Source organism: Bombyx mori, chromosome 1 (genome assembly GCF_030269925.1).
Source record: "Bombyx mori chromosome 1, ASM3026992v2".
Classification (NCBI taxonomy): Eukaryota; Metazoa; Arthropoda; class Insecta; order Lepidoptera; family Bombycidae; genus Bombyx; species Bombyx mori.
In genome coordinates, this window is record NC_085107.1 from 12,081,094 (window position 1) to 12,094,158 (window position 13,065).

The following is a 13,065-nucleotide window of genomic DNA, read 5'->3' on the forward strand; positions in this document are numbered from 1 at the left end:
TATCATATTGTATTATACATACATCGTCTTCTCGCATTAAAACTGTATTATCTCAAAACGTACTAATTTTACAGGAGAGTGTTTTAAAGGTTTAGGGTTTAGCATAATAATATGATATTTTTAATATTAATCATTTTGGCAACATTTATTTTTTATTTTTTACCAGTTACATTATCTGTCTTTTAAAGTTAGATAAAATTATGTATTCATTTTGTTAATAATAGTCAAAACATGGGTAAACTAAAAGAAAAAAGTAAAACTAAACTACGCTCTTTTGACAGTATTTATGAGAAAAATAGTGGTATATTAACTCCGCATATTAACTCAATTTCGAATATTTTTGGAAATTGTACACTTTTAATGCGAAAAAGCGACACGTGGTATACTTTAAGTGGTCAAGAAAAAACTCGGAAGTTCAAGATACAAAGTTACTTAAGAAACAAAATACAACTTTGATTTCATTTTAATAACTTGCTACATATTTAAACATAGGTGCCTAATTAATTAATACATCATATTCAATCTGTATTTATAATATTCACACGTTCATTGCTGTATGATATCATTTCTGACCACGCAGAACAATTTTATTTTGTAGTAGAGGCTTGAAGAAAACCGTGTTATTTAATTCGATGCGTACAAATTATTACTTTCCATTTTCTTTTAAAACTAAACATAGATTGAAAAGCGCATTGTCCCACTAAAGTCATTTTGAAATAAGAGAGTTTTGTAGTTGATTTGATTTTAACGCTCTTAGCATTAAAACAGTGCATTGTCTAGTAGTGGTTGTCTTTGGATTTGTATATACGACCGTATAGTACACTGACTGAAAGAAATATGACAACGGATCTGCAGAGAGCGTATTAATATGTAAAATCAAAAATAAACGTCCCAATCGACCCCATAGCTCAAATACGCAATATATGTTGATTCTGGGCTAATATAATCCAGCTGTGACCTAGCGATTTGTTCAAATTTCAAATTTATACATGACTAAAACTCATTGCATTTGAATAAAAACTTCTTACTTAAAATGAGAAGCAATTGGTTTCTGTCAGTTTAAGGACTTGTCAGTTAACATTCAAACATTCTAGCACAACAAATTCAGATTGCAGTAATGGGCAGATTTGTATAAATAAAAAAATGGACGAGTTTTTCAAGAAATTGAAAAACACAGTTACCTACGACAATATTGTTGGATTAATTAAAAACGGTGAGAACTGTAGTTGAGGTTGTATTTAATTATGGGAATACTTAAAATGTTCTTTGATGTACTTAACTATGTTTCAGAAAAAAATAGCACCTTTTCAAAAGAAGAAGAATCAAGGGTGATAACAGAAAATAATGAAACGAAAAAAATCGTCGATTTCGGAGAATTAACTTCCAAATTCAAAGGCGACTCGTCCAAGCATGTGCTACGAAATTTAAAAAGTCAATCAAGCAAAAGCGTGAACAAAGCGAAAGGTGGCGTTCTCCTGAAATCGAGTGATCAAAACATGAATTTGACAGACGATGATGACCCTTACGTTAAAAACGACAACATCTTAGCGTTTTTGGATTAAATCTTCATCTAAATTTGTTAATTCGAATCAGTATTAAATCACTACATAGTACAAAACAAAGTCGCTTTCTCTGTCCCTATATCCCTATGTATGCTTAAATCTTTAAAACTACGCAACGGATTTTGATGCGGTTTTTTTAATAGATGGAGTGATTGAAGAGTAAGGTTTATATGTATAACAACATCCATTAAATAGTGGAGAAATCAATAATAAATTACAGTTTCCGAAGCGAAGCGAGGGCGGGTCGCTAGTACAAGCGTCTATCTAATGAATAGATTGAAAAGTACAATTTTTTTTTTTATTGCTTAGATGAGTGGACGAGCTCACAGCCCACCTGGTGTTAAGTGGTTATTGGAACCCTACATCTACAACGTAAATGCGCCACCCACCTTGAGAAGTAGTAATGAAGTAGACAATCTATACATATAAATAAAATAGGAGGGTTTGTTTGTAATATTGAAATAAGCGCTTTTTACTACATGCATATGAATATATATACGGTACATACACCAAAATAACATTTTTTACAATTTTTGTCTGTTCCTCTATCTGTCTGTTTGTTTGTTCCGGCTAATCTCTGGAACAGCTAGACCGATTTTGACGAGACTTTCACTGATAGGTAGCTGATGATATAAGGAGTAACTTAGGCTACTTTTTTTAAGACTAGCTTTGCCCCGCGGCGTCACCCGCGGTACGACAATAACCGCGGGTTACATCGCGTGACTCAGCTATCAATAAAATTTCATGTTTCCGAAGCGAAGCAAGGGCGGGTCGCTAGTAATAAATAAATGAAGTAGACAAGGTACTTACATTCCCATGAGGGCCCTCGCCGAGAAAAGATACCGGTCGCATGCGCCCCCGCGGGAAGTCCAGCAGGGGCGCCACTCCGTTTGGGGGCTCGGCTTCTGGTAGTTTGATGGAGGTGAAGAGACCTGGGATAGGTCTCTCGCGACGGATTGGACGTTCCTCTGGATACGCCTGTGGTCATTGATAACGTTAGTACACGGTTTTTACTGATGATAGTTTTTACTCATGGGAGTCCGCACGGGTAGGTATCACCACCCCGCCTATTTCTGCCGTGAAGCAGTAATGCGTTTCGGTTTGAAGGGTGTTGTAGCCGTTGTAACTATACTGAGACCTTAGAACATATCTTAAGGTGGGTGGCGCATTTACGCTGTAGATGTCTATGGGCTCCAGTAACCACTTAACACCAGGTGGGCTGTGAGCTCTTCCACCGACATAAGCAATAAAAAAAAGAAGTAGGTCGAGTTAGATAACTAGGAATAATTACAATATGTACCTAGGTAATTAAAATACTTTTACGGTAGATAAGTTCGTAAAGAACTTGTGTTACAGGTGCCAGATAACGGAAATAAATTTTAATGTAATTTTTTTATTATACACATACATATATTTAATATACATCGATAACCCTGGAAAAGACATTTATATTTATCATACAAATATCTTCCCTTGGCGAGATTCGAGCCCGCGACCCCCTTGTGTAGTGACCATGTCACTTACCACTACACCAGACGGCCGTTTAATATTATTTTCAATATGGTTTCTAGTCCTACAGTTTTCGTGGTCACGGACGATGAGTCTATTATATCGTTAAAATAATTTTACGTAATACGTATACGATTTGCGAATACCGAAGAAAATGCTACAGTAAAATACTATGTTTTAGTTTTAAATACAAACAATTGAAATGCTCTGTCGATCAGAACACTATTAACACAGCATTCGAATGTTGTAAACAGTGGATTTTAAGTGTTTTGTATTTAATTTTAGTACCTATAAAATCTTAATGGAAGAACGTCTACTCAAAACGCATCACAACTATTAATCATTCGAGTGTTAATTGTATTCTCTTCTGTTGCGCTAAGATAATTAAATACAGGTATTGGTGATTGTTGATATTCCAAAAATCATGAGTATTATAAACATTAAGAATGGACTGTTTGTAATTAATACTAAGACCAAACAATGCATTGTTCATATTATTCGTATACCGAGTAGTATCATAAAACGTTAATTTTTGTAAGTTTTAATGAGTTAGCCAATGGCTGAACAGATTTGTATGAAACTTGGCACAATAATAGTTTATAATTTGGATTAACGTAAATATTTTTATCATGGTTTATAATACGATTCGGGCAACAATAATAAATATAATATTTTCTTCGTTGGCAGGTATGTAGATAAAGAAAATAAAAGGTGTTTCATTATATCTGAATAAAAAAAATTGTTGGCTATAAACGCAGATCATATTAGTGTGCTTGCACGCTTTACAGCTTGAGAGTGAAATACTATAAATCTTAGATGACAGAAGACACACAAACTGGACGTCTTCAGCTCTAACACTAGGAGCAGGCTTAGGGACCCCGGTAACCGTACTCGTCGAACTCGGCAAAGAGTTAGACGTGCAACCTAACCTATACATCAGCCTGCTAAGTAACTCGCCGGATCTTCTCAGCGGGTCGCGATTCCGATCCGATAGTAGATTCATTTGCGAAGCAACTGCTCTTGAGTTTTTTTTTATTTTTTTTTTATTGCTTAGATGGGTGGACGAGCTCACAGCCCACCTGCTGTTAAGTGGTTACTGGAGCCCATAGACATCCACAACGTAAATGCGCCACCCACCTTGAGATACAAGTTCTAAGGTCTCAAGTATAGTTACAACGGCTGCCCCACCCTTCAAACCGAAACGCATTACTGCTTCACGGCAGAAATAGGCAGAGTGGTGGTACCCACCCGCGCGGACTCACAAGAGGTCCTACCACCAGTAAAAAGGTTGTTAGGTCTTTGGAAGTGCTTGGGCAGCTGTTAGCAAATCCCACCCCTCCTGGCCGAGCCTTTGCTCACCCACCTGTCCTGGTGAAACTTGAAAGGCCTTCAGGCCACCCCTTCAGGCCACCAGTAATCCTTCCCATATAAAGAAACAACACACACAAACTTTGGTGCAATGGATTATGTAAATTATAAACCAGTATTTTGTTCACAAATGGTAAGAATCGATGTTTAGTTGTAACTAGTTCATTTAATTAACAACCGAATACCATAAAAATCGTAACGACAAATTTTGATGTAGGTATAACCAAATTAAAAAACGCTCTCTCGAAGATGGTATGTTATCATTAATATCGTTATATTTGTAAAGTTATTGTCGTTTTGTCATTATTTTCCACATTTTTCCTTGTAACACGGAGAACCCATTAAATATCAATCGAGTGCACATTACTGGCCGGCACCCTAACTGCGTTATTAGTGCTATATCGATCACTTTTTGCGTTATGTACAGTTTATATGTGTCGGTTAATAACTCGGTTTCTTTGCTTAATTGCCATTCGCCCTCGTAAGATTGCGTTCGTGTAATTTATTTTACGTCTATGAATTATAGCAGGCCTAGGTGTGCGATATGACTGGACCACAATAATTATATTCCGATAGTGAGTAATGTGGATAATTAAGTTTGGTCTGATATTATTTGTTTATTTCTATGAAAAGCCCTTAAATGTATTATTGTTTTGTAATGTTATTACTAATAATCTTTAAGGAGTTGGAATGCGAGATAGAATACATGTAAATTCGTCGTTAATTAGGGTATGCGAGTAAAATATTTTAATTACAATAACTAACAGTTAAAATAGTCTACGCTAAAACTTTTTTCTGTAAAAATAGGAACAAAATTGAATGTTTGTAAAGTAAGGGATTATAAGTAAGCCTAACAAAGCCCCAGTAAAACATTAACAAAACAGCGTCGGCTCCGGCAGTCGGTCTCCTCCTCTTAATATCGTGCCCTAATCATTTATCATTTTGCAAACGGCCGCATAATACCCGTAATGAGTAAAATCCAAACATACCTTGGGCAATTCCATTAATATTACAAGTCCCGGTCGTCCTATTTGTAGTATGCTTGGTTAAGTATCTTGCTTCTGTTTCTACATTATTATGATTATTATTGTTGTTCACGATGTACGATGTTGTAGGTGTTTGTTTACTGTTTTGTTCTATTTTTTTCTGACTTCGTATCACAATGTTGATGGAAATTTGATCAGTTATGATATTGAATCTGTTGTTTTCTGTTTTGTTGTATTTTTTTCTGACTTCGTATCAACAATGTTGATGGAAATTTGATCAATTATGAATTATGATATTGATTCTGTTCTGTCAAAATTCACAGTGGATAAGAAAACATTAATAATTTCAGTGAGACCCTGGTAGGGCTACTTTCATTTTGCGACATCTTAATAAAGAATTCAATTTAACATTAGTGGCAGAGTCAATATTCTAGATCATTTTGAATGTAATTTCAATATTCAAGAAGAAAAAAAAAACAGTATTTTAACGTTGTAGTAATAGAGGAAGACTGGGATGCTAAATCTGGAGTGTTTCATTACCGGGCGTAAATTTTCATTTATGACAAACAAAATAAGCTGGTTTGGCTATGTAAGGCAATCCATTATTTAATTCTACTCGGGTGTCGCCCCTGCAGGTCTGCGGAAGTCGGGGGGACATGTGACATATTCTCGTGCCGCACGGGAGTGCTTATAGCAGCCAACGTTGCGGCTACACGTTGCTACATAACAAGTAATGTGCTTCGACAGAAGCGGGAATGTAAAAATGATTTCACTAAGACACCGAATGATGATGAATGTTGGTTGAAGATTTGTTAGCAGATTTTTGTAAAAAGAAATATAGCTCAGCTTAAGGCCATAAGTATAAAAATATTGATGTCATTGTTACCTTATGAAGGAATGGGAATGAATATATTTTATTAATTTTAATTAGCTATGGTCTATTTGAGGAGAAAACTAGGGTGACATTACTTTTCGTCCATCGGTTAACACATTGACTGCCACGTAGGTCACCGGTGCCCTACGCGGCGCAACGAAGTAATTGTGTCGATTTCTGTTACTAAACATCTGGATTACCAAACTTCGCCTTCTTTTGTATGTTAATGTGTAAGTCTTTTAGGTCACTTAGAAATATATTTATTCTCAGATTCATCTTTCCCAGAATCTACTAGAAATTCTGGCATCTTAGTAAGAAGATCGTAGAGAGAAATCGACATAATTACTTCAGTGCACCATGTAGGACACCGGTGACCTACGGCAGTCAATGTGTTAAGCTATACTGCGCTCACCATCCAACGAGGGTTTTTGTCATACTTTATGCGAAATAAACAAGGCCTTAAACATATTTGCTGTAGCCTTTATACAATATATACAGTACTTGAATAGCGGTTTTTATTGTTACAGCGGTAGAGAATTATGTAATGATAACACAAGGAGCGATTAAGCACAGTGAGTTTTAAGTGTTTTTGGCTTTCATGTCTCGAATTGTCTGTGAGCATTTTGTATATCACATGTTTGTTTATTTTTAGCTTAGCCAATGAGCCGTTGAGTACTTTTCCCTAACCTCTTGGGTATTTTCTATGGAAAAAAAATGTTTTGTAACTATTTATAGTTTTCAAGTCAATAGCTACTTTAACTAAAATATCTTAACGCCTTCCATGTCATCATTAGAAATTCAGTAGTTTGTGCTGGTTTAATAAAAACATCTATAAAATCGTAAATCTTCAATTGTTTATATATATTAGAAGCTGGTACGTAGTGTAATGTAACACTAAACTCAGATATTTCATCAATACGCAACTCTAGAATAAAATTTTAAAAAGATATTCCAGAACCAAACCTCAACAACTTCACAGAGATATAGTTTCATAATTTAATAAGTCCGTTTCAAGACTTACTAACGCTTGAGTAATGTCGCTACGAAGAGAAAGATTTTACTGAGTTTTCATTTTACTGCGGGGGCTTTTCCGGCTAACCGAAAAAAAAGTAAGTTGGCGCAGAAAATTCCATTGGTGTAATTAAATCAGCTATGTGGTTTAAGTACACGAATTGGTACACCCAATGCATTTGGATGATTGTAAGTATTTTAAGATCCAAATATTATCGCATATCGTATTTGCTTTTTTTTTTAATTCAATTATATTACAAATTGTGTTTCCATTAATAAACTGTTGTAGCACCTAAATCAATTAAGCTTCAAACTTCGTCAAATTACCTGCATGTCTGCCAATAAATTCAATTAACAAATTTATTAAGTCGTAAGACCCAGCTTCTTCTGGGAGAGAATCCTTAAAAACTTTTGTTCTAATTACAAGTTCAGACAGTATAAGACCGCCTCGAGTGATTGTCATAATGAAAATAACACAAGGAGACGCCCTTCAAAGGTACCTTAGATCTTTGCATTATTTAGCGCAAAAGTCTGTCAGGGTTCACCGCACTTCTAATAACGTAATTAAAATTTAACCGAGGCTGCCTCAGGTGTTCTTTAGGAAAATGCATTAATTAAGATCGCTGGAAAAAGCCTCCGCAAGCGCTGTTGCGGTGCACTAATTAGCTTAGTTACCTCATGTTTTGAACGTCCGAACGCAACCATGTAACCGTGTATTCATTCTGTTCATACATGAATACGTTTTGTCGCTCTTCGTGTTTATTTTACGTTTAAATTCTTGCAGTAGTGTTTTTTAAAGCGATTACCTCGAAGTTTTTTAAAATTCATAAACCCGTACTCAGCTTAGTGTTTAAAATTTAAGCTTCTGTGTGTAAGTACGAATCATTTGCACTATTCATTAAACGGTCAACCAAAGCCATCGTTTACGTTATCTCTGGGACCTGACCCGAAAATGTTGGCACTATTTACCGCGCGGTCCCCGAAAAGATTTCGTCTACAAAAGGCACAACCCTAAAGGTAATCCTTGAGTGGGCAGCGAGCATACGTCGTTTGGGCAAACTCCCTGTGTCATTATAAAATACGGGCCGCAATGTGGATTCACTTTGAGAAATGGAGGGTAAGCTACGAAACACCTGGGCCCCGCGCCGCGCTCCCGTCTATGCGGGGCTGTTGTTATTTTCCTTTTTGTTAGTAGGTACTCTGTAGTCAGTTGACTTATATTTATCGAGTACGCTCAACTGGATAGCGAGATGCGTTCACTTGTAGTTTACTGTGCTAATTCGCACGTCACGCTTTTAGGCCCCTTTTATTTTATTCCATTAGCATTTCGTTTTTGGCTTATTTTGTATTAATTATATTTCGTTGTAGTCACTAAGATGTTATCATTTATATTTCTAGGTGTGAAGCAAGGTTATGAAAAAAAAACTTTCTAAATAGAAGAACTTTGTAGTCTAAGCTGTCACAAGTAAATCAACTTAATGTTTATTTCTATTTGATAAATAAAGGCGAAAATTGTGTAACAGAAAAATCTTTTGAATTGTTTTTTGTGAATTTAGGGAGGGCGAGTAAATATATTTAGTTGGTGTGTTCTGTTTAAATTCCCCTTTGTATTTATATTTATGGATAGCGCATAAAGTGAGTGTAGACATTAGTATCGGGACGAGTACGTTTGTACCTTGGGTTCTTTTTACCCCGGTGTCGTGTGCCGGCACTCGGTACGCTCGTGGCGCAAACATCGTCCTCTCTAATTTGTTTGCCACAACCGTGTGCCTTCCAGTTTACGCTCGCCAAATGTGCCGGTAACACTGGTGCGGAGTCAGATCGATTGATATTTGATTATCTATGCGACATTTTATCGGAGATCCATTTTGTTGACTTCAAAGCATCTGTGACTTAGTACCTGTAACGGTAGTGTGGTTTGAATTCGGAGTTAATATACGCCTCATACGCGTAAAAAAAATGTTTGACGATGAACGATAGCATTGTTTTATAAAAAATAATAGTTCTGAGGCTACTCAGAACGAGTAGAGGGTATTTAAGGCGTCAAGCCAGTTACCATTATACTATTTCTGACATGAGGCAGATAACTTTTAGGCAATTCGGGTCTCAAGTTGTGGCGGCATTTATATAATGTTTCATGTACGCTTCAGCAATCGGATAAAATCCGTCATGATCTTTTGTTCGTCAATCATTAAAAATAATACTTGATTGTTGTATTTTTTGATTATAATTTTGGATTCACTTACGAATTTTGACTTACTTTTCATTTTTCTTATTCGTAAATTATTTTTAAGCTGAACTAACGGTTTTCTTTCTCTTTAAATACATGCCTGGTTCATTACTAATTTTATCTTTCAAATTACACATAATTATTTAATCGATTTACGTATGAAATGAAATTATGGGAAAGTGTTTTCATTCATAAAATACTTTATCTGAGTACGCCTCTGTATCGGTGCACAGGTTAAACGAATGCTGTTTGTGCGATTTTATTATGAGTTTCGTTTTGAGCACCTCCGCGGAGACCTACAATTTTTGGTGCTGTATTCATAACCGAAATATGTGAAGTTCGTTCGGGTCTTGTTCGAAAATTTTAATTAAAATGTTATATTTATTATGACGTTATTTAGTTGGGTCATTATATGTTAGTTTTGAAAGAGATCCGAGGAGAAAATTTCTAAAGAACAACTCTCCTTCGTAAATTATTTATAAAACCACGCTTTTTAAACCTAAATTGAGATAATATGTATATACAAATAAGTTTAACAATACGTGACAGCACCTTTTTCATCGGTTTGTATTTCTCACAGTACCTACTTTTTTTTATCAGTTTGCTGCTAACTATTCGCATTCTTAATACTTACTTTTTATTTGTAAAAAATGCTCGGCTTATCTGTTATTAGAATAAATACTAAAATAACAAAATGCAATTCATATAATTAATCAAAAATTTGATGCTGTCTATGCTTATTGGTCGATTTCATTCCCGATCCTGCGAAGCGAATGGAAAACAATCGACGTCGCCCAAAACACGTCATTTCGGATTCTCCTGATCCACTAACGGTGCTTTTAGGTACCTCAAGCATCGGTCATCGTTCTCGTCGAACCCGTCGCTTGCGACGAAGGGCTCGGCGAGTAAATTAACCCACAGACACAGCCCACTGAGTTTCTTGCCGGTTCTTCTCAGTGGGTCGCGTTTCCGATCCGGTGGTAGATTCTGCGAAGCACGGCTCTTGCTAGGGTTCGTGTTAGCAACGTCATCAGATTTGAGCCCCGTGAGCTATTTCGGCGAATCTAGAATCTAGAACCTCGAGGTTACTGGAATACGTAGGGCAAAAAGGTCGATTTTAGATGAAGCTGTTTTCCTGCATTAGTTTTATTTAGTGATACTTACTTGTTGAAATATCTTAAAAAGCAAATCGAATAGAAACGGATGAGCATCGATGGGTAGTTCAACGAGGCGAGGAAACTTAGTTGATTGGAGGGACACTTGACGAAAAAGTTTGTATTGCTTTCACATTAAGGGAGCTTAACCAAGGAGGGCCCTTGAATACCAACTACCAAAGTATTTCAGGGCAAATACAATATTGAAATCATTTGCTACGAGGGGATCGTGGCTGTATATATTTATTTTGCACCATAGCCGTGTGGTGCCGGTAGAATAGCATCACCTCATATCTTCCCGTGGGTATTGTAGAAGGAGATTAAAGGTGTGTGAAAAAGTACTGAACCTCTGTAACTTTTCCACCATACTGTTCCGAATCTTTCTCCAACCGTAACGGTCTCCATTCCACTGTCTAGAAAGATAAGGATGAGTATGTGCACCTGTGTCTGGCGTGTACACTTGTGCACGTTAATATATCCTGCACAACAGACCGCAAAAGACTTCGATTACAGTTTATTCCTACGGCGACGGGAGGAGGTAGAGAGGCTTGACGTGATGACGTTGGCCTTTGTCTGACTACTAGACGTTGGTGGTTTTAAGGGTATAGTATACATCGTGGTCCCTTCCGTTCTGAATTGTGGTGACAAAACCGCTCTATTTAGGGAGGCACTGCTTTACTGGTTCAGCCGGGAACAGGGTTAGAAAAGGTGCCCTAAACAAATGCTCACTGCGACACATAAGAAGGATAGCAACCGTGGCTGCCTCCGCATCTAAAGTTCACTATCCACGTTACTGACGTTTGACGCGTGGAATGTGCGTACGCTTCATGACCGCGAGCCAAGTGCCTGTCCCGGGCCTAAAACTGCCATTGTAGCTAGAAAGCTTCATCGCTATGATATCGATGTGGCTGTACTCAGCGAATCTCATCTTCCCGATGAAGGGAAGCTGGTAGAATACAGTGGCGGGTATGCTTCATTGTATTAATATTACATATGAACTAAAAGTACGCCCGTCTTGTGCTATGCCTTACGACTATTATAACGGTGTGCTCAGCTGCCCACATGGTGCGGGAACGCTTAGGAATAAGATCGGTTATGTAAGCCACACACGAGCACAATATGATAATTATAATCGGAGTTGAAGAGAAATCGGCCATGGAGTATTGGTACTGGGCAGCGTTTGTTATTTGAATGTATGAAGCCATAATGTATGAACAATGCAATGTACTTTAGGTTAAAAAATCAATCAAATGTATTTCATATGGCTAAATATTGTAAGAAATAACAAAGTTTAAGAATAATTTATCAACTATCGAACGCTGTGTATATTAATTAGAATGAAAATGATATTATGTCAGCAGCGTTATGTCGAGATATTAGCCACCAAATCTCAATGTTATTTCGGAAATTCCTATCGAAAAAGTCGAAATGAAGATAAAAAATGTGAATAGTCATTCTTTGATTAATTTCAATAGCTCAGCTGGAAAACTTTTTTGCGATCCAGTTTTATCGGAACTTTTAATAAGATCGCAGGTGCGATTTGGACCAGATTGGCTTCAACAAAGACACGTACAAAGTTTTATTAACTCAATGATAAAAAATATTCAAGGTTAATCTTGCATAATCTGCAAATTATATTTATTATCATAAAATTATTCTTATATTATTCTATATGATATTAAGCGCTATATAGTATTAATACTATGAGTTTGTCTGGCCTCGAGTACCTTGAAGTCAGCCATCTTTGTGTTCTACATTCCGTAAATTAGTCAAAAAAGCCCAATTTGTATTCCCAAATCTACAACTGCAATTGATGTCTTTCAAGGAGCTCGTGTTCGTATTCCGTATTCCGAGTGTAAAACTAATGTCCTGCACTGAGCCGGTTCGTTACAATGGTATCACGAGTACGTAATTGGAGTTAAAGAGCGGAGGGCGCGTAATCAACGGATCGGGCCCCGTAGTTATAAATCGTGCCGATGTGGAGCGAACCGAGTTATTCGGCCGTGGCGATGTTGAAACGTGAATATTGAAATTTTTTACAGATTTTTGTCGGCTTTCATAATGATGACGATAAATGAAACTATTAGTATAGCAATTAAGAATCGATTCATTTTTGATGTCATGTAACAAATAAAAATAGTTTAAAAAATTCTAACAAAATACGCTTTTATAGAAAATCCAACTAAAAATAGAAAATAAACTTTAATAAATTTGAATTAAAAATAGTGTAAGAAAAAATGATTTTATTGTAAAAAAAGCGTGGGATTTCAAATTTCGAGTTAATCCGACGTTTTGAAGGGGGGTCAAAATCATGTTCAAAGATTCCGTTACAAAAATACATACGTCTGAAGCAAATAAAAGCGTATTAAAA

The 13,065-nt window shown here is 36.4% G+C and overlaps 1 protein-coding gene across 1 annotated transcript; it reads left to right on the forward strand.

The window, feature by feature from the left end:
• The first annotated feature begins 766 nt into the window (after positions 1-766).
• LOC101736627 (uncharacterized) lies at positions 767-1,622 on the forward strand. Its single transcript, XM_004929872.5, has 2 exons — positions 767-1,213; positions 1,291-1,622. The coding sequence occupies exons 1-2, from the start codon at positions 1,144-1,146 to the stop codon at positions 1,560-1,562; spliced, it is 342 nt and encodes a 113-aa protein (XP_004929929.1). The 5' UTR covers positions 767-1,143; the 3' UTR covers positions 1,563-1,622.
• The last annotated feature ends 11,443 nt before the right edge of the window (positions 1,623-13,065 follow it).

Excerpts from the sequence above, each read along its gene's own strand:
- LOC101736627 (XM_004929872.5), top strand. The coding sequence starts at position 1,144 with ATGGACGAGTTTTTCAAGAAATTGAAAAACACAGTTACCTACGACAAT. Across the intron at positions 1,214-1,290 it reads TGTTGGATTAATTAAAAACG|AAAAAAATAGCACCTTTTCA; the intron begins GTGAGAACTGTA and ends ACTATGTTTCAG.